The sequence below is a fragment of the Ovis aries genome, chromosome 14 (assembly GCF_016772045.2).
Source record: "Ovis aries strain OAR_USU_Benz2616 breed Rambouillet chromosome 14, ARS-UI_Ramb_v3.0, whole genome shotgun sequence".
NCBI classification, from domain to species: Eukaryota; Metazoa; Chordata; class Mammalia; order Artiodactyla; family Bovidae; genus Ovis; species Ovis aries.
The window spans coordinates 63,981,788-64,001,868 of record NC_056067.1 but is presented as its reverse complement, the minus strand read 5'-3'; the positions used below and the strand labels follow the sequence as shown (position 1 = coordinate 64,001,868).

The window sequence follows — 20,081 nt, the reverse complement described above, 5'->3', positions numbered from 1 at the left end:
GCTATGCGTGATGTCAGTGACTTGGGGCATTGTCTTCTGCTTCCTTCCTTCTTCTGAGTCTCAAAGATAGGCCGTGCAACTGAGAGACCGGTCCGCCCGGCCAAGACACAAGCCAGGCGGAGGGATGCGCGCTGGTCCCAAGCCTACCTGCTCTGCCTGGTTTCACACGCTGCCAGGAGCGGGTACCGCCCACTCGTCACATCATTGGACGGACAGAAATGAACGACAGCAGGGCCCACGAAGGGGAAGGGGTGGGCGCTCTTGCCTGGCTCCGCCCAAGGGATGCCTTGATTGGCAGGTGCCTCCAGCTTGGCCCGGCTTTGAAGGCACCTGTCTGTTTCCGATTAGGTACGCGGCCTTTAACGCCCACTCTCCATGCCTTCCTCCTCTTTCCCCACCCACTTCTGGACCAGCCAATGACTGCAGGGCAGAATGTCCCCCCACGACCAATGGAAGACGGCTCCAAACTTGACGGACGACTTCCCGCCCCTGATCAGCCTAGCTCCTCCCCCCGACCAATTGGGTTACGAGAGGGGGGCGGGCGTACCCAATCAGGGCGACACAGGCATCTGGATTGACGCACAAGTCCTCGCGCTGGCGTGTTGTGCCCCGAGGCGGGAGGAGGAGGCGGAGCGGGGAAGAAAGAGTGAGCCAATCCTAGCAGCTCGCGCGGGAAGCCAATCGAACGCCGCGCCTTGCGGCGATTGTCCAATCATCGAGAGGGGGCCGGCCGCATCCCGAACAAGAACCAATAGAGCGAGCTCGACGGGCAAGAGCGACGTGCGGCCGGAGCAATGATAGGCCTATATTCGGGGGTCGGGGGCGGGTCGGCGCCAGAGACGAGAAGAGAGGAGGGGAGGCCTCCTCCGCCGCCGCCATCTTGGACCGGGCCCGGTCAGCTTCCGCGGAGCCTTCGGCAGACGCCGCGGCCTCCCTTGAGCCCCGACCCCGTCGTCAGAACAACCCCGGGCCCACTTCCCCCCACCCCACTTCCGCTTCGCGCCGCTATCGCGATAGCGCCCGGGCCCGGGGCGCGAGAATAAGGCGGCGGGCGCTCGCCTCCCCCGCCTGTCGCGATACGCTCCTCAGCGGCGGCGCCAGCTCCTGTGGTGAGAGCGTCAGGCTCGACTGGGCCGGACCCCTTCCCCTCCTCCCTCGGCGCCGTCGGCCGCCTTCCCCGCCGCCTCCCGCCCCTGCGACCCCGCCGCCTGTCGCGACATGGCCGGCGCGGCGCCCCCGCCCCCGCGCGGCCCCGGCGCTCGCCGTCCGCCGGGCGGGGCGCGGCCCCCGCACGCCCGCCGCCCTCCTCCACGCCCCTCAGCGGCGCCCGGGGGTCCGCCCCCGCCCCCGGCCCCGCGCGGCGTCCGCGTCGGGCCCCCGTGGGGTGTGAGGGTGCGAGGTGCCCGCCCCTCTCCGCGTCGGTATTGGCTCCTCGCTGGAAGGACGGAGGCGCCCCTGGCCGCAGGTGCCCGCCCTCTCGGGGCTCAGGTGCCTGCCCCCCACCCCTCGGCTGCAGCCCCTGTGCTGGGGGGGCGGTCTCCGGGCGAGGCTGCCCCCTTCGCGTGCGTGTGGGGCTGCGAGTCCCCCGGACGAGGAGAGGGGCCACCCTTCCCCCTCTTCTCCGCTCCCCTCCCACCGCGGGCGCCACGCTTCTCTTTGGGGAAGGGTCGGGGGGTGTCAGTTCTCCTGGAGGGAAGACACCAGCTCCAGAGCTTGGAGTTCCGGCCCAAGTTTCTGCCTCTGTAGTGACAAGTCCGCCAGGTCTAGGGCTTGACAAGTCCCCCGGCTCTAAGCTTGCACGGCCCTCGGCCCAGGCCTTCCTCCCGCGGGTGTCACGACTGTCCTCGCTGTCGGCCACTTGGGCCTCAGCTCTTACTCTTGAGTATCTGTCCCTGGCTCTTTTGGACGCTCTGTCTCCTGGATCCAGACTCTGCCCAGCCCGCTCCGGGTGTGGACTTCCTCTTGATGTCACTCCTGCCTCAGGGTCTTCTTGGTGGGACTGTTGAGCTCCTGTGGGTCCCGGGCACCTGGTCCTCTCTTGGGGGCCCCTCCCAAGTTCCCGCTCTCCCCGCGGCATCAGCCATCTCCTGGTGGCGGGCAGCGCCAGCTCCCTTCTTTCTAAGCAGGCCCTGCCTGTGAGCTCGGGGGCAAGCCCTTCCCCACGGTCGCTGCTCCTGTCCTTTGGTGCTGGTTGTTTTGGCTCCTTCCCCACCTCACTGCCCTCACCGTGTCGGCTGTCACTTTCCTTGGTCTGAGGCTTCTGTCTCCATTCACATTAGTCCCTTCAGTGGGGTGTGATCCTGCAAGAGAGCGAGGACCCCAGCCCCTGAGTGTTCATCTTGGGCGCCTCACTGTGGCTGTGGAAGCTCCCCAGTCCTAAAGAACGCTCTTGGTGTAAGCAGTCGTGGAACCCGGGCTCAAGCCTGCCCAGACCACCCTACTGGAGCCCCCTCGGAGTGTAAGGTTCTCCAGGCTGAGGTTCCTGTGCTGTGCAGTGTGGGGTTTGGGGGCCGGAGTGGGGCTGTTTTCCCCAGGATGAGGAACTTCTCGGTGTTGCCTTCTCCAGGGGGTAGGTTCCTGTCTGTGTTGGTGTTGGCATTGGCCACTGTTGGACTTGAGGTGTCCGCCCCTTTCTGTGTGCCCCCCACCGTGGGACTAAGGACCCTTCCCGGTGCTGGTGCCCAGGGCCAATGTCTCTGCCCTGCACGTGATGTCCCACTAGGCGGGACTCGGCGTCTGCCCTCTCCTGAGGCCCAGCTTCCTTGATGTGGGGGTTAAGATGCCCGAGACTTGAGGGGAAGACCCCAGGGTGGGATTCCCAGTCCCCCAGCCTTGGTCCTGGGCCTTGCAGCGGGGAGATGACCCCCTCCACCCCAGGACCTGGTATGTCCGCCTCCTGCTTGTCAGTGGCCTCCCAGGTTAAGGGAGGCCTTCCAGCACCACTCCCCAGCAGGCCAGGGCGCCTCCCCCTACGGCTCGTGACAGCCCCCAGGGTTAGGGACCGCTTGGTATTGGTTCTCCAGGATTAAGGCTTTGGCTCTTTTGGCGTGTGTGCGGCAGAGTGGTCTCCCGTGAAGACGCTTTGGGGGCTCCTCTGTGTGAGTTTTAGTCCTGCCCGAGTGGTCGTTGGCTCCTGTGGGTCTGGCACACTGCTCACCGCCCTACCCCCAGGATAGGCTCCTGACTCGTGGGGATGTGCCTTCCTCCTGGATGGAGTGTTTTGGTTAAGTCTCCCGGGCCAGGGTTCCAGAGTCCTGGGTGCCGTTAGAGACTCTGGGCGGTGAGAGCACCTGCACGTCTCCCCCGAGACCCCTGCCACGCCTGCCTGCCCTGGAGCTCCCCGGCGGCCCCTCTGAGGGTGGCAGGGCCCCCAGCCCTGTCAGCCTGGGGCTCTTATGTGAGGAGCTTCTCTGCCTCAGGACTTGGGCTCCAGCCCCGTTTCTAGGCCTTTCCTGCAGATCTGAGGCACAGGCTCCCACTTGCTGGGGGAGCTTCTTGGGGTGGGGTGGGGGCATGGTGCCTCCGCAGCCAAGGCTCTCAGCTCCTGTGAGTACCGACCCATCGTGGGGTGTGAGCACCCGACCCGCTGTACGAGCCCTCCTCGGAGCCGCTGCCTTCCCCAGCTCAGGTGGTGTCTTCTCGCGGGCTCAGCCCTGCCCACTTGGAGGTGCTGTCTGAAGAAGTCACTCCTGGGCTCAGGCTCTCCTTGGCCCTGGCACCTGCTTCCTTCAGGACTGCTGCTGCCGCAGTCTGTTGCTCCTCCAGAGGGCATCAGCTCCTCTCCTGGGCTGGGTGCCCAGGCCCATTTAGTGTGGGGACCCCCTTCCCTGAGGCCTGCAGTGCCTTGTTCGGGGCGTAAACCCTCTGGGCTGGAGTGCCTGTCCCTGCCCGCGCATGGAGCTTCTGGGGCAGAGGCGGAGAGCAGAAGCTCCTGTCTGACGCTCCTGGCCCCTGACACCCCTGGGCAGCAGGAAGTGCTCCAGCGTCGGGGTGTTGGCTGAGACTCACCGCTGCATGCCTCATGGCCAGTCCAGGCCCTGGTGTGAGCTCCTGGGCCCAGGTGCTGCCTCACCTGCTTTGAGCTCCTGGGTGTTTTTTCTGGCTGCTCTGCCTTCCTGGAGCTGGAGTTGCCCCGTGTTCCCCACCTTGCCGTGTCAGCCAGCCCTGGCTGAGGGTACAGCTGTCCCTCTCGCTTGGCCCTTTCTGCCCCGCGCCTCCCCCGCCCCATCAGAGGTTGGCGTCCCCAGAGTGGGACCCTCTGGAGGGTGGGCCCGTCCTGGGCTGCTGCTGGTTCGAAGGTGTGCTCTCAGACGCTGGCCCTCCGGTGGCTGCTAGCACGTTTTATTGGAATCCCAACTGGGTAGCAGAACCTGTAGCTGTGTTCTGTGTTGCCCTCGCCACGTTCACGGACAGCACAGATACAGGATGTTCCTCTCCCCGTGGAAGGTTCTGGGGGACAGGACTCTTCGGAGGCTCCCTGTTCCTTCTCCGTGGTGGAGGCGCTCTTGGCATGACTTCTCTCTGGGTCGAGGCTCCTAGTCCTCCTCGGCCTGCTCTTTCCGCCTGGGCAGTTGGGGCTGCTCGGGGGCTCCCCACCTTGGCCCGTGGGGTGCACTCCCCACCTCTGCAGGGACCTCCCTCCCCGAGGCTCGCCATCTCTCCTGGGCTTGGGGTCGGGTCCTGAGGGGCACCTTCCCCCCAGGGAAAGCTTCTGGTGGCTCCCCTGTGACCTCAGTCCCCTCTGGGTTCGTGTCGCTTCCTGTAGGCTGGAGATGCCCATCTCTGTGGAGAGGAGGCTTGTCGGAAGACTTAGGTGTCCTGAGTCTGCACCGCCACTGCACCTGACGTGTAATCCCTTCCTGCGGGGGTGCAGGCAGCCCCGCCTCCGCCGAGGTCCCCTCCCCTCTCTCATCTCTGTCGGAGTGCTCGCCTCTCCTGGTCCTCTCTGGTGGGGCTCTCTGCCCCACACCTCTAACCCTTTGTGGTGTTGGCCCTGCGGGTTAGTAGTAATATCTTCTTTGGTTTCAGGATTGTCGTCAGGAGTAAACTTATCAGAGGTCTAAGGCCGTCTTCTGCTTGGGGCCCAGCCCTCTGTAAGGGTTGGTGGGTTTGGTTTTCCCAGGTGTAGGCACCTTCCGTCTGCTCCTACCACGCTTCCCCTCTGTCCCTTACAGCTTCACCGTGTGTATACGGTACCAACTCCTCTCTGTGGGATGCAAAGTTCTCTGTCTCCTGACTTGTCTGGAGAGTGATCTCCCGCTGTGTTACGATTCTGGTCACCTGTGTGCTTGACTCCTTTGGGGGAATCGTGGTCTCTGGGTCTAAGGCCTCATCCCTAGCAGTCAGCCTGACTCGGCCACGTGCCATTTTCCTGCTCTAAGAAATCCTTTTGAGTGTCATCTGGGGGAGAAGGTGTTTCATGCCCTAGGAATTTTCCACTTCCCGGGTCAGAGGTGTGAAAAAAGTATATCTATTTCCTTGGTCAGAAACTTCTAGAGTCCTCTCATGGGCCAGACCTGTGCTGGGCAGTCAGGGCCAGAGGAGGAGAATGGGGCCTGGTCTCCGTCACCAGATAGCTACTACCTCTTCCCCTCCGCCATCCACACACCCTGTAGTCCCGGCCTCGTTTGTGGCCCTCATCAGCCGGGGAGTAAGCGTGTGTTCCTCCTCGCTCTCTCCCAGCAGCGTCTGTCTCCAGGAGAGTATGAAGAGAGCGCGTCCGTAGGGCAGGGAAGATGGCGGACAAGCGCAAACTCCAAGGTACCAGGCTTCCTGCCGGCGCGCCGCGCGCTCGCGCCTCAGAACTCTTCTTTGGGTGCCTGCTGCCTCGCAGGACACTCAGTCTCCTTTCCTCCCTGCCAGGTGAGATTGACCGCTGCCTCAAGAAGGTGTCCGAGGGCGTGGAGCAATTTGAAGATATTTGGCAGAAGGTACCGGGGCTGGGCCTAAAAATCCAGGTGCACCTCCAGGGATAGGCGAACAGGACAAGGCTGGGGAGCTCCTGAGAGGGACCGGGAGGGGCCCTGCCTGTCCAGGTGGTAAGGACCTTAGAGAAGCCGCTCTGGGGTGGCTTGGTGGGCATGGGGGTGGGTCCCCCAGAGTCCCCGGCCCGCAGAGAGACTGGAGTCTTCCCCTGCAGAGGGCCGTCGGGCAGCCAGAACCACACTGACGCCTGCATTCTCTCCGTCCCGCAGCTCCACAATGCAGCCAACGCGAACCAGAAAGAAAAGTATGAGGCTGATCTAAAGAAGGAGATTAAGAAGCTTCAAGTGAGGGGGCTGGGGGCCTGGACTCCTGTGTCCTGAGGGCGGCGGGAACAGGGAGCGTGGACTGCTGGGTCCCGGGAAGCTGAGGGCTGGAGAGCTGGGGGCCAGGCTGCCCTGAGGCCGCCTGACCATCTTGCCGTTGCCTCCTCTAGCGGCTGAGGGACCAGATCAAGACATGGGTAGCATCCAACGAGATCAAGGACAAGAGGCAGCTCATAGACAACCGCAAGCTCATTGAGACGGTAGGAGCTCAGGGTTGGTGTCTGAGAGGCGGGGGTGGCAGGAGTCCTGGGGCCCCAGAGGCCCTGAGAAGAAGGACCTGGGGAAGGCAGGCGGCGGCCCCTGGGGCTCCGGTGTGCGCTCTCCCGCCTTTGGGACCCCCTGCCAACGGCGCTCTCCACAGCAAATGGAACGGTTCAAAGTCGTGGAGCGAGAGACCAAGACCAAAGCCTACAGCAAGGAGGGCCTGGGCCTGGCGCAGAAGGTGGACCCTGCCCAGAAGGAGAAGGAGGAGGTCGGCCAGTGGCTCACGGTGTGTCAGGGCAGGGGGGGTTGAGCGAGTCGGGGCCCTGGCTCCGTGGGGTGAGGACTCTGCTGACCGTCTCCTCCCCTCTGCGTGCAGAACACCATCGACACCCTGAACATGCAGGTGGACCAGTTTGAGAGCGAAGTGGAGTCCCTGTCGGTGCAGACGCGCAAGAAGAAGGGTGACAAGGATGTGAGTGGGGGGCCCAGAGCGCGGGGGCAGGGGCAGGTCCAGGCAGGCGGCTGGGAGTCAGGGCCTGGGCTCCGGAGGCAGGTGGGGCAGAGCGGGAACGGTGAGAGCTGGGGCTGTGGGGAAGGGGAAAGCCGTCCCACGGGGGCTGCCTGGCGTCTGGGTGAACAGTGGGCTGTCAGGAGGGGCGGTTTTGGGGAAGATGCCAAGTTCAGCTCTGGTGGAGGGTAAGCATGAAGCCTGAGGCCCCCAGGGCAGGAGGCTGGGGAGCTGCCGCTGTGGCCTCCCAGCCACTGAGGGCCGAGGACCTGAGGAGGGCAGGAGGTGTGGGCACAGTGGGACGTGGAGGAACGGTTGGTTTGGCCTGAGGAGAGGAATGCTTTGAGACAAAGCCAGGGCCCAGGGCCCGAGTCCCGGAGAGCCAGGACTGCCGGGTCTGTGTTCCAGGGGTGCCCCTGTCTGTGTGCAGAGGAGGGTGGAGGACGGTGCAGGGGCGGCCAGGTGTCAGAGGGAGGCGGGTCCTTGCAGGGCAGAGGGATTGGAGCTGGAGCTGAGACGTCAAATCATGAAGGCGATGGGGCCTTTGCGGCAGGCTTCTGAATCCAGACTTAGGAGTACATGGATAAGGGTGTGGTGTCAGGGTGGTGACAAAGATGGTCATAGTTTTGAGCAGTACGCACCCCCAAACGGGGTTGGCCGTTATTGCTGTTAGGGCGAGGAGGGGCGAGGGGTTAGTGTGCTGCAGGCGATGGACGCAGTGGGCGGGTGGGCTCAGGTGGGGGCTGCCACTGAGAGAAGCGGGTGGCTGGGTGGTGGATGGGGCCTGTCGCAGGGAGCCGCAGGGCTCCCTGGCTCTCCCTGCCACTGACAGTGATATCAGGGTGGGAAGCGTGTGCTGTCTCTGTGGGCTCCGGAGGGCTGGACGGGGCCGGCGGGCCCGTGGCCCCTGAGCCGGGCCCGGGCTTGGCAGCAGAAGCAGGACTGGATCGAGGGCCTGGGGGCCTGGGGCCTGGGGCGGGCTCTGTGAGGGCAGGGGGACGGGCGGGGGCAGGCTCTGTAGGGGGCCCGGGCTCTGTGGGTGGGGGCGGGCAGGGGGCCGGCTCGGGAGGACTCGGGGGGCCCGGGGACTGGGGTGGGCTCAGGAGGGCAGGGGGCGGGCTCGGGAAGACTCGGGGGGCCCGGGGCCCCGCCGCCCCCCCTGAGCCGGCCCGGGCTCGCCAGCAGAAGCAGGACCGCATCGAGGGCCTGAAGCGGCACATCGAGAAGCACCGCTACCACGTGCGCATGCTGGAGACCATCCTGCGCATGCTGGACAACGACTCCATCCTGGTGGACGCCATCCGCAAGATCAAGGACGACGTCGAGTACTACGTGGACTCGTCCCAGGACCCCGACTTCGAGGAGAACGAGTTCCTCTACGACGACCTGGACCTCGAGGACATTCGTGAGCGCGGCGCGGGCCTGCGGGGGCGGCGGGGCCTGGCGAGGGGGCTGCCCGCTGACGTGCCCGCCCACTCCCACAGCACAGGCGCTGGTCGCCACCTCCCCCCCCAGCCACAGCCACATGGAGGACGAGATCTTCAACCAGTCCAGCAGCACGCCCACCTCGACCACCTCCAGCTCGCCCATCCCGCCCAGCCCAGCCAACTGCACCACGGTGAGGCCTGGGGACCGCGTCGCCCAGAGGCTCGGGCTGGGGGCGTGGTGGCGGGGTCTCAGGAGTGTCCTGCCGGGAGCCCCCGTGTTCGGGCTCTGGGCCCTCAGCTGTAGAGCGCCGGCAGGGAAGTCAGGGCCTCTGTGGGTCCGGCTGTGGAGGACGATGGGGGCTGGGGGTGTGCCTGGGCCACTGGACCCCTGGGAGGGGGCGGGGGGACTCCCGAAGGAGAGCTGCTTCCGCGGTCCCCGAGAGGCTGGCGGGGGTGCTGGCCCCCAAACACAGGAGTCCTGAGGAGCAGGGTTGGGTAGGTTCCCCTGGAGGCGAAGCTCATGGGGCCTGAACAGCTCTGGGGCCAGGAGTGGCCCACGGGCCTCAGATCTGGGGGCTCAGAAGTAGGCGGCTCTGTCAGGCCTTAGAGACTCGCAGGTTCTGACCGCGCCTCTCGAACATCAGGAAAACTCGGAAGACGACAAGAAGAGGGGGCGCTCAACGGACAGTGAAGTCAGCCAGGTAGGTGCGCTGGGGGTCGGCCCATCAAGGGCACTCAATCATTCGCGCCTCCCCGAGGGCTCACTGCAGCCAGAGCACGGCCCTCGTGCGGGGCTCTGGGGACATGCTGGGCAGGCGGCGGTGCTCCCTGGGAGGCCTGCGCAGCGGCAGGGCGTGGTCGGTGGGTGCTTCCAGGGAGAGGTGGCGGCCCTGGGAATTAGAGGAGGCTCCCCCTGTGAGGCAGTGGCGGGCAACGAGCCTGTCGTGATGGGCTGGGAAGCGTGGCGGGGAGCCGGCCAGGCGTGCTGGGCTTGCAGAGTACGGGACCTCAGGCGGGGGCCTGGGGCCCACACCGGTGGAGCAGCTCTGGAGGGGCCCAGCAAGCCTGAGCAGTGAGAGGTCGGGAGCCGCGCGGGTTGCGTGTCTCAGGGGCGCTCTGGGCCTTGGCCGTGCTGGCCATGTGTGCCGCAGGCCTCCCCTCGCGAGCCTGGTGGGCTCTGCTCCCCTCTGCCTGGACAGGGCCACGCAGTGGGGACTCCTGTCCCACCCGAAGGGGGCTTGGGCAGGCGAGTGTGGGCTCCTGGGAGGGCTGGTCCCCAGGGGTAGGCTGAGGCCAGGGTGGTGGAGCTGGGGTGAAACGGGTGACCGAGCGTGGTTCCAGGAAGGAGACAGAATCAGACTCAGGAGTCCTGCTTGGTGCGCAGTGGGCTCGAGGGCCTGGGAGGCAGCGGGGCCATTGGGGAGGTGGTGGGGCGATGTGGGAGACAGTGGGGCGATCCAGGAGGGGGCTGGCAATCTGGGAGACGGCGGGGCGATCCGGGAGGCGGTGGGCAATCCTGGAGACGGCGGGGCGATCCTGGAGACGGCGGGGCGATCCGGGAGGCGGGGGGCGATCCTGGAGACGGCGGGGCGATCCGGGAGGCGGGGGGCGATCCTGGAGACCGGGGGGCGATCCTGGAGACGGCAGGGCGATCCTGGAGGCGGGGGGCGATCCTGGAGACGGCGGGGCGATCCTGGAGACGGCGGGGCGATCCGGGAGGCGGGGGGCGATCCTGGAGACGGCGGGGCGATCCTGGAGACGGCGGGGCCGGCTGCCCGGGCCTTGAGCGTGGGCGGCAACAGCTCGGCCTTGGGGCAGGGGTGGGCTTGGCACTGGGCTCCGGATTCCACTTTGTGGCGTGGGGGTCACCAGCAGCTTCCCAAGTTACGTTAGTGACAGTTTAATTCAGAATTCCTGTCGTACTTTTAGGCAGGACAGGCTGGGTCCAGCCACCTCAGTCTGAGGACATTTGTGGTTCCCATTATCTGCCCCACCCCCCAGATATTCATATGGAGTCTCAGGTCCCTGTGGGACATTGTGGGGGTGTCCCCCCAGGTCATCAGATGGGATCTCAGGTCCCTGTGAGATGTTGTGGGGGTGTCCCCCCCTCATCAGATGGGGTCTCAGGTCCCTGTGTGACATTGTGGGGGTGTCCCCCCTTCATCAGATGGGGTCTCAGGTCCCCGTGTGATGTTGTGGAGGTGTCCCTCCGGCTCATCAGATGGGATCTCAGGTACCTGTGGGATGTTGTGGGGTTGTCCCCCCCCCCCATCAGATGGGGTCTCAGGTCCTCGTGTGGTGATGTGGAGGTGTCCCTCTGGCTCAGCAGATGGGATCTCAGGTACCTGTGGGATGTTGTGGGGTTGTCCCCCCCTCATCAGATGGGGTCTCAGGTCCCTGTGTGACATTGTGGAGGTGTCCCCCCCCCATCAGATTGGGTCTCAGGTCCCTGTGGGAAGTTGTGGGGGTATCTCCCCATCATCAGAAGGGGTCCCAGGTCCTTGTAGGATGTCATTGGGGGTTGTCCAGGCAGGATGTGGCGGGCTGGGTGCCAGCTGGAAATGCGTGAGTGTTGTCAGCGTGGAGCTAGAGATGAAAGCCACAGGGTCCTCGCAAGGGCTGGGGCAGCAGGGCCAGCGCTGAGGATGGGCCTTGTCGCAGGGAGGGTGTGCGGGCAGCCCCCTGGGTCCTGACCCTCTGCTCCTTCCCATCTGCAGTCTCCAGCCAAAAATGGCTCCAAGCCCGTCCACAGCAGCCAGCACCCTCAGTCCCCGGCTGTGCCGCCCAGCTACCCGCCTGGCCCCCAGCCGGCCGCCTCCGCCTTGAGCGCCGCCCCTGGCAGCAACGGGGCCCCAGCTGTGGCTGCCCCCGCGAGCACCCTGGGCACCAAGGCCAGCCCGGCGCCCAGCCACAGCGCGGGCACCCCTGCCCCCTACGCACAGGCTGTGGCCCCACCGGCCCCCAGTGGGCCCCCCAGCACCCAGCCCCGGCCCCCCAGCGCCCAGCCTGGGGCGGGAGGCGCCGGTGGGGGCAACAGTGGCGGAGGCGGGGGCGCCAGCAAGCAGAACGGTGCCACCAGTAAGTGGGGGCGGTCGGGGGTAGGGGGAAGGCCCCGGGGGGCTGTGGTGGAGGCCGCCGTTGACCCCTCTTGCCTGCCAGGTTACAGCTCGGTGGTGGCAGACAGCCCGGCGGAGGCAGCGCTCAGCAGCACGGGGGGCAGCAGCACGGGCAGCCAGGCCCTGGGCCCCCCGCCTGGCCCCCACAACCCACCCCCCAGCACCGCGTGAGTGTGCGGCCCCGCCACGGCCCCAGCGCGCAGATGTGTGCCTGTCCGTGCCAGTGGCCCTCCCCAGAAGCCCCCGTCCGAGCGGGGCTGTCCCTGGGCCCCACGCTGCTGGGCGCTCTGCGTCTCCTTGGCCCGTGTCCTCCCAGGGCCTAGCTCCGTAGGCGGGTCCTCGTCCATTTCTCCAAGTGCGGGTCTCTGTCCCCTTCTCTGCACTCCTCCAGGTCTCAGGGCAGCCCTCCTCCCCCGCAGGGTCCTCCTTCCAGGGGAACACCCCGAGAGCATGCTCCCCTCCCTTGGGGGCTGCGGGCTGACCCCAGGCGCCTCCCCAGGCTCTGGGTGGGCATTCCCCGCACCCTGCTGCACTGGCCACTGCAGAGGAGGTCTCCTGAGGATGCGCCTTCCCAAGCAGTGTCCCTGTCCTGGGCTGACCGCACCCCACCGCTGGCCCCACTGTGCACGCTGCTTCTGTGGCTTTCCCGAGCTCCGAGTCTCCCTGTCCGTCCCACCCGGGACCCTCCTCTGAGCCTGCGCCCATCTGTTCTCCACAGGAAGGAACCCAGTGCCACAGCCCCAGTGGGTGCCGGGGGCGTGGCTCCAGGCTCAGGGAACAACGCAGGGGGGCCCAGCCTCCTGGTGCCACTCCCTGTGAACCCCCCCAGCTCCCCAACGCCCAGCTTCAGTGAGGCCAAGGCCGCTGGCAGCCTGCTGAACGGGCCTCCGCAGTTCAGCGCCGCACCCGAGATCAAGGTGGGCCCGCGCCTCGCCCCGGGGCCCCTCCTCCAGCCCGCACGGCCCCCTGGCTCCTCGCCCACACCCCTGCGCTGTCACCTTGGCTCTGGCTGCTCTGCCGCTCCCTGCCAGGGTCTCTGTCCCCTGGACCCTTGCCTCCTGTGTCCACTGTCACCTTCCATCCATCAGTCTGTCCCCAGCTCGCCCCATGAGGCTGTCGTTTCACACAACTCACTGTCCGGGCCTCACTGCTTCCTTCCCTTTGAATACAAACAACTCTTAACTCCAGAAAACACTTGTCTGCTCTGAGCCGCTTTGTGCTGGCCGAACTCACTTCCCACCTTCCCTGCAGACGCTGTGGGGCGGGTCTGGTTGGGCTGGGGCACGGGGTGCTGTGGACCATGCAGGTATACCTGCCTTAACGTGGGGAGACCCCCAGCAAGGGCTCAGGGTGAGGGGAGGGGCTCATATCCAGGCTGGACCCAGGGCCGGGGCGGGCAGGTTCAGCAGACAGGGTGAGCGGGCCGGGCGCGGCCTCCTGAGCGGGCGTATCTGCCCTCTGCTCCTCGGGAGACCCAGCCCTGCACTGTCCCCTGCCCCTTCCTTCCTTCAACTGGAAAAACGGAAGGGCTCACAGTCCCGCCTCCAGTGTGAGGGCTGCTTTGGGACGGGCCTCACGACGCGCTCAGAACCGTCTCTGGCTCAGAGTAAGCACCCAAGCTTGAGAGGTACTGTGAACAGGAAGCTCCGTGTGCATTTACTTCTCTGGAGAAAAATGAGTCTTGAGGTTCCCGACACTGGTCCACATTTTGTTTCTTCCGGTTACTGAGTGAGCCGTGGGGACGGGTAGAAAGGTTTCGAGGAGAGAGATGACAGGAGAGACGTGGGTGGAAAGGTCCCCTCGGGTCCCGTGCGCACAGCATGCTGTGGGGTAAGGGAGCCCGAGCAGCAGGGCAGAGCTTCGTCACTGCCAGCATGGGGTGAGGAGGTCAGAACAGCTGCAGGGCCTGGCCAGGCCGGAGCGGGCAGTGAGCAGGCCCTTCTGGCGTGCGGGCGCGCAGAGAAGCGGGCGCTCGGTGGGGCTTCCCACAGCGCTGACCATCTGCAGCGTGGGGGGCTTGGGGGTGTCCTGTGGTGCTGTGCAGCAGAGTCTACACGTGTTGGGTGCCTGGATCGGCGGGCACTCGGTTGTGCCCGGGTCTTCTCCCTGCTGCTCAGTGTTGCTGGAGTTTGTCCTATGCAGACAGCTTTGGCTCAGCTGAACCCCAGCGGAGAGGCAGGCGTGCCGACCGCGAGGACCAGGGCCTGCCCGCCGCCCTGGCCTCAGCCACCCTTCCTCCCCAGGCCCCCGAGCCTCTGAGCTCGCTGAAGTCGATGGCGGAGCGTGCGGCCATCAGCTCTGGCATCGAAGACCCCGTACCCACGCTACACCTGACAGAGCGAGGTGAGTGGCCGGGGCCGGGGCCGGGGCCGGGGCGGGCCCACCAGGCAGGCTGCACGCTGTGGCCTCACGCTTGCCACCGCTCTGCAGACATCCTCCTGAGCAGCACATCAGCACCCCCGGCCTCGGCCCAGCCCCCCCTGCAGCTGTCGGAGGTGAACATCCCGCTGTCGCTGGGCGTGTGTCCGCTGGGCCCGGTGCCCCTCACCAAGGAGCAGCTCTACCAGCAGGCCATGGAGGAGGCCGCCTGGCACCACATGCCCCACCCCTCAGACTCGGAGCGCATCCGGTGAGGGCCTGTGGCAAGCGAGGGGGCCGCGGCCCTCTGCCCTTGGCCGGCCCTGACCCCCTGTCCCCCACAGGCAGTACCTGCCCCGGAACCCCTGTCCGACGCCCCCCTACCACCACCAGATGCCACCCCCACACTCGGACACCGTGGAGTTCTACCAGCGCCTGTCCACCGAGACGCTCTTCTTCATTTTCTACTATCTGGAGGTACGGCAGGGCCCCCTCGGGCTGCAGGAGTGAGGTGGGTGCCCCACTGCAGCTACCAGGACTACAACCCCCTGCTGCCCCAGCCCACCCCTTCCCCCGCTCCAGCAGGAGGGTCAGGGCTGCCGAGGTCGGGGCTGGCCTGTCCAGGGCAGCAGCAGGGAGCCCGCCCGCCCCAGCAACCATGGGCACGTTCTTAGGCCTCCCCGGGGACCACCACGGAGTGACCTCCACTCTCAGCCCTCCCTGGGAAAGTCTAAACTGCCTGCTCTCGGCTCTCATCACGATCAGTGGCTTTTCCTCCTCAAAGCTTTTCTGAAAGCACTTTCCACCTCCTGCCTCCTTTCCCTTCAGAGCCGCGCTGCTGTGTTTCGGGCCCCAGCCCGGCTCAGTCTGTGGCGGGGCCTGGGGCAGCCTGCCACCCTGCCCCAGCCCTGACCCCTGAGCGCCCCGCCTTCCCTCCCCAGGGCACGAAGGCGCAGTACCTGGCGGCCAAGGCCCTGAAGAAGCAGTCCTGGCGGTTCCACACCAAGTACATGATGTGGTTCCAGAGGCACGAGGAGCCCAAGACCATCACAGACGAGTTCGAGCAGGTGAGGGCCCCTCCCCGCGCCCCGTCGGCCCCGTCCCCTCGGGCCGAGTCCGCGTAGCGCGGCCTGCCCGGCCACCCTCTTCCCCACCCTGGCCGGCTCCGGGTCAGCCGAGACAGGCACCAGCCTCCGAGGTGCCTTCCTCCGAGGAGCCTCCCAGCCCCGCGCAGCCTGGCCCCTGCCTCGCTTCCACCTTGGGGTGGGGGATGCAGTGTCTCCCACCCAAGATCAGGGCGCATGCGACACTCCCCAAACCCAGCAGGGCAGGGGCTCGGCTACATGGAAGGAGATGTCTTCTCGTTCTAATAAGTAATGAGAACCTCCACTTCACTGAGCCAGACCACCTGGGTTTGAACCCAGCTCTAGCTGGTGACTGGACGGTTCACGTGAACATGTGTCTCCGTCTCCTTATCTGTAAAAGCGGGGTGACAGGACCTCCCCTTACACAGTTGTGAGGATTAAACGAGCTGATCGCTGGAAGTGCGGGTGCCTGCTGTGTGGTGTCCTGGCTGTGCTGCACTTCATTTCACTTGCAGCTGGTGTGTCCCACAGTGCCTCCTCCACCTGGCCTTCAGCAGAGGCCAGGGCCCTGAGCAAGGGGCTCCCTGTGTTATGGCAGGTTCTCTGAAGCACGCCCCCCACTCACTCAGAGCCCGCCCTCCCCACAGTGTCTCCTGGACACGGACTGCAGCCCTGTCCCTTGCCCGTCTGGCTGTAACCCTCTTAAGGGAGTGTGTTTCTAGGCGTCAGCCCCTCAGAAATTCCCGCGCCACCGTGGTTGTAATAAAACGTCTGTCCAGGCAGCGTGCCTGGACGGAGGCCCCCGCCTGTTCTGCGGCCTCGAGGGTTTGCCTCACACTCAGCAGTGATCAGTGCTCCAAAGGCACAGCCATCACAAGGAGCAGCAGGAGTTGGGCACACACGCCTGGAGCCAGAGCCGGCTCCACTGCGGGGCGAGCACGTTCCCGCCGGAGAAGAGCCTCGTGAGGGTGCAGGGAGGCGGCGTATGCTCACAGCGGGCCGGCGCCCGCCTCTGCCAGGCCCTGAGCGCCGGCCCTCCGTCCTCCGTCCTCCGGCCGGACCCCAAGCCCCGTGCCTTCACTGACCGCCTTCTCCCCCGGCCAGGGCACCTACATCTACTTTGACTACGAGAAGTGGGGCCAGCGGAAGAAGGAAGGCTTCACCTTTGAGTACCGCTACCTGGAGGACCGGGACCTCCAGTGACACCGGCCCCGCCTCCCCTCCCCGCATGCGACCCCGCCCAGGTGAGGGCCCCGCCCCCGGGGGACGGCGCCCGGCCTCGGCAGCCCCGCCCCTGGCAGCGGGGGGCTGGGAGGCTCCCCCAGCCCGCCCCAGGGCCCGGGCCCGGGCCAGGGCCGCCCCCTCCCCTCCCCAGTGAGGGACATTTTTTGGTAAACCTATTTTCATTTTGGAAAATATTTATGAATAAATAGTTTTATATGACGGCTGGCAGCAGCGGCCTCTCCTGTCCCCCCTTGAGAGTCAGGGAGCCGCGGGTGGGTCCTGGCGGCGGGGACGCCGGGCCAGCTGGGGGTTGAACTGCGAGTTGTACCGCCTCCGCCGCTCGTCCACCTCTTCCGGCTGCTCCTCCGGGGCCGCCGTGCCACCCACCCGGGCCAGCAGGGCCTCTGCCCGCGCCCTCTCGGCCGCTTCCCGCCGCAGACGGTCCGCTCGCAGCTGCTCCAGGGACGGAGGCCTGCAGGGAGAGTACAGTCAGTGTGGGAAGCTGGAGGCCCAGCCCCTCGAAGGGCAGGGGTTTGATGCTGGGACCCAGCAGGTGGCCTCGACGGGCAGTGCTCCTCTGCCAATCCTCGGCTGGGCGGACTTGCGCACTGCCTAGCTCATCCCCTCCTCTGTGAGGAGACTGGCCAGGGTGCCAGCCTGCACTCGGCGGTCTGGCATCCTAGGAACACAAGAACGCCTGTTGACTCGAACCTCTGCTCCTCAAACTCTGGTCTCAGAAACAACCTCAGAGCTGTCCAGAATCTAATGTATACAACGTGAACAAGAGCAAGCAGATGGCCCACCAGCCACCAGGGCAGTGGCCTTGTAATAAATACCATGTAGTCTCTGCAGACCCCGGAACAAGGCTGAAAACGTTCAACGGTGTTACGAAAATGGGCCTGACCTTGCAGACCCCAGAGCCCCTGCCTCAGCCAGAGCGCCCGTGGTGCCCACTTGGCCAAAGAGGCTCCTTACTCTTTGGGTCGCTGTTTCTCAGGCGCCTTCTTTTCCTTTGTGCTGTGACCACCACTGTCTCCACTGTGCTTTCTCTTCTTCCCCAAGTGCTTCTGCATCTCCCGCAGCGGGTCCAGGCGGCTCTTGATCCTCTCGTCGGGCCCAGGACCAGAGGCGGGGCCGCCCGGCCTAGGGGGCAGCTGGTACCATGGGGGCTGAGTCTGGGCTTCCGCTGCACTCTGTCCCAGGTATGTTAGGATGCCCAGGGCTTTCTCTTGCCTCTCCTGAGGGAGACAAGATGTGAAAGTGAGAACAGGAAGCATGTTCCCTCTCAGGCAGCCAGGGTTCCCGCAGAGGCAGAACCAGACATTCAGCCAGCAGAGCCCGTCAGGAGCCGACTCTGCCAGCTGCTGGGACTTCAGAGATGAGTCCCCGGGGTGCCCCTGCTCTGGGGCACCAGGACAGCTTCAGCAACAAACAGCATAGGAAGGAGGGGACTGCTTATGTTAGGGTTCAAAGGCAGCATCTTTGAGGAGATAGAAAAGAAACTGTGAAGCCAGCCAGGTAAAGCAGTGACTGAGGGGGGAGGGGCGGGGAGGCAGTCTGATAGGAAACCCCGAGGGCAAGTGAGGGACAGCGTCTGATTTACATTTTAAGAAGCTTAACACTTCCCAACATCTTCAAGGTTTGCACATCAGGTTAGAGACCTGAGGGGGTCTACCTAGCACCCGGCAATAATCAACACCTCTTAACATGCTATGTTCTAATACTATTCTGAGTTCTCTAGCTTGTTTAATCCCCACCATCTCCCTAAATATTCCCGTAATCACACCTGAGGGCAAGGTACACCCCCACCCCTGGCTCCACCCGTGACCCGAGGAAGAGGGTAAGGCCACCTTACTTTCTCCTGTCGCTTCTCTTCCTCGTACTCTTTATTGCCTCTCGTCGCCCCCTTGCCTTCTTCCAGCAGCTCCCGAAACAGATCCACAGGGCCAGAACTGCATGGGGCTCCCGTTTCTGCTTCCAGTGCAGGAAGTGAGTTCTGATGCCTGGCTTTCTTCCGTAGGAATTCTGTGCGGGCCTGGAGGGAAAAAAAGTTACAGGCAGAACATTCAGAACCTAGCTGTAGCCCAAGGGACTCTTGAGCCTAGTGCTGACCACTGCAGTGGTAAGGGCTCGAAGGAAGGGAGCAGGGGCACTGGGAACCCAGAAGAGGCACCTGACTATTCCTGGGGAGAGGGTGGAGCAGTGAGGCAAGGCATGGTTTGTAAGCCATCTTCCAAACAGTAAACGAGGGGGTTTCATTTCTGACACAATGAAAACAGCTATAAAGGCAGCCAAAACATCTATTAGGACAGGTGATCTGAATTCCAGGAAGGGCGCTGAGTCATTATGCCCATTTGATTTCCAATTTCTATTGATAACCGTGAACTTAAAAAATATTGCTTTGGCTGCATCAGATCTAGTTTTATAGCATGTGCGATCTAGTTCTCTGATCAAGGACTGAATCTGGGGCCCCTGCATTGGACGCCACTGGGCCACTAGGGAAGTCCGATAAAGGTGAGCTTTAAAAACCCTGACTACCTCCCAGCCAGTGCTGACGATCGGATTAGTCAAAGGACTGGAAGCTAGGTGTAAACCAAACAGGTGAGGAGTTAGAGAGACTCTCTAACGTTTGTGCGCAGCGGTGCAGGCAAAAGGCACGCCTGGCGCAGCGGGACTGGCTTGAGACACTGTCGCTTCGCTGTGGCTCCTCTGAAGCCATCTCACTTCTCCGCCGAAGGGAGATAACCGCCCCGCTAAGAACGAACAGGGCTCGAGAGACTGCAAATCAAGCGCTTTGCACGGGATGAACAGGGGAAAGCGAAACTGAAGTCGCTCAGTCGTTTCCGACTCCTTGAGACCCCATGGTATGTAGCCCACCAGGCTCCTTCATCCAGGGGATTCTCCAGGCAAGAATACTGGAGCGGATCGCCATTTCCTTCTCCAGGGGATCTTCCCGACCCTGGGGTCGAACCCGGGTCTCCCGCACTGTAGGCAGACTCTTTACTGTCTGAGCCGCCAGGGGACAGCAAGAGCTCACTGCACAGGGTGTTTGTACAGCTAAAGTAACAAGCGGCCCGAGCTTCCGTGAACTGCCCAGGGCTCCGATTACTCACGACCCCCTACTCCGGCCCTCCAGGAGGACCAAGGAGAGGTCGAGGGGAACGTCGGCACGGCCCGCAGGCCCAGCCCGCCCGGGAGCCGGGCCCCAGGTCCGCCAGGGTGGCCCGCTCCCCGGCGCCGCCCCGCTCCCCGGCGCCGCCCCGCTCCCCGGCGCCGCCCCGCTCCCCGGCGCCGCCCCGCTCCCCGGCGCCGCCCCGCTCCCCGGCGCCGCCCCGCTCCCCGGCGCCTGCGCGCTGAGCCGCGGCGCCGCGTCCGCCCGGGCCGGGGGCTCACCTCCTGCTGAGCGAGCAGCGCCCTCCGCTCACGCTCTTTCTCCTCCTCACGGGCTCGGGCCTCGTCACGCCGCACGCGGGCGACATTGTCCTTGTTCCGGACGTGCCAGCTCTTCTTGGGTAAAATATTCATGGCGCCTCAGCCGTCCGCGGACCGACAGGCCCACCTCCTGGCACTTCCAATTGGCGAGAGGCAGGCCCCGCCCCGTTGCTCCTTCCTCGGCCACGGATTGGCTCTGCGCTGCCTGACACGACCCCCCAGGGCTGTAGCGAGAGGTGACTGGCTGCGGGGCCCACGTCCCCCGTCTCCGAGAATCGCGCGTGGCGTCGCCTAGCGACCGCCGCTCCCCAAGACTCTGATTCAATCACGTGTCCCCGCCCCGAGGCTCCTGAACGCAGCCGCTGATTGGCTGGCGCGGTCTCTCTCGCGGAAGAGTCCGCCACGCTCTCAGAGCCACA

At 65.1% G+C, this 20,081-nt stretch overlaps 2 protein-coding genes across 8 annotated transcripts; one reads left to right on the top strand and one right to left on the bottom strand.

Moving 5' to 3' along the window:
* Window positions 1-868: 868 nt before the first annotated feature.
* CNOT3 (CCR4-NOT transcription complex subunit 3) lies at window positions 869-16,449 on the top strand. Of its 7 annotated transcripts, none has more exons than XM_027978834.3 (18): window positions 869-1,109; window positions 5,686-5,760; window positions 5,863-5,930; window positions 6,195-6,269; window positions 6,419-6,508; window positions 6,670-6,798; window positions 6,889-6,984; window positions 8,203-8,425; window positions 8,505-8,638; window positions 9,092-9,148; window positions 11,165-11,525; window positions 11,607-11,730; window positions 12,282-12,480; window positions 13,807-13,906; window positions 13,994-14,192; window positions 14,266-14,398; window positions 14,863-14,988; window positions 16,111-16,449. In XM_027978834.3, exons 2-18 carry the CDS (start codon window positions 5,736-5,738, stop codon window positions 16,207-16,209), a joined length of 2,238 nt encoding a protein of 745 aa, XP_027834635.2. In that variant the 5' UTR covers window positions 869-1,109; window positions 5,686-5,735; the 3' UTR covers window positions 16,210-16,449. The 7 variants fall into 7 exon arrangements, with proteins under 7 accessions (XP_027834635.2, XP_027834634.2, XP_060254190.1 ...); XM_027978833.3 differs by having other exon boundaries at window positions 5,683-5,760; XM_060398207.1 differs by lacking the exon at window positions 869-1,109 and adding an exon at window positions 1,402-1,465.
* LENG1 (leukocyte receptor cluster member 1) lies at window positions 16,407-19,781 on the bottom strand. The gene is made up of 4 exons (XM_004015435.5): window positions 19,624-19,781; window positions 18,086-18,265; window positions 17,206-17,468; window positions 16,407-16,702 (listed from the first exon to the last, which is right to left on the bottom strand). Exons 1-4 carry the CDS (start codon window positions 19,753-19,755, stop codon window positions 16,489-16,491), a joined length of 789 nt encoding a protein of 262 aa, XP_004015484.3. The 5' UTR covers window positions 19,756-19,781; the 3' UTR covers window positions 16,407-16,488.
* Window positions 19,782-20,081: the final 300 nt, after the last annotated feature.

Coding starts and splice junctions, on each gene's coding strand:
- CNOT3 (XM_027978834.3), top strand. CDS start 5,736: ATGGCGGACAAGCGCAAACTCCAAG. Junction 5,761..5,862: donor GGACAAGCGCAAACTCCAAG/GTACCAGGCTTC, acceptor CCTCCCTGCCAG/GTGAGATTGACCGCTGCCTC. Junction 6,985..8,202: donor AGAAGAAGGGTGACAAGGAT/GTGAGTGGGGGG, acceptor CGGGCTCGCCAG/CAGAAGCAGGACCGCATCGA.
- LENG1 (XM_004015435.5), bottom strand. CDS start 19,755: ATGAATATTTTACCCAAGAAGAGCTGGCACGTCCGGAACAAGGACAAT. Junction 18,266..19,623: donor CGCTGCTCGCTCAGCAGGAG/GTGAGCCCCCGG, acceptor TTTTCCCTCCAG/GCCCGCACAGAATTCCTACG. Junction 17,469..18,085: donor AAGAGAAGCGACAGGAGAAA/GTAAGGTGGCCT, acceptor TGTCTCCCTCAG/GAGAGGCAAGAGAAAGCCCT.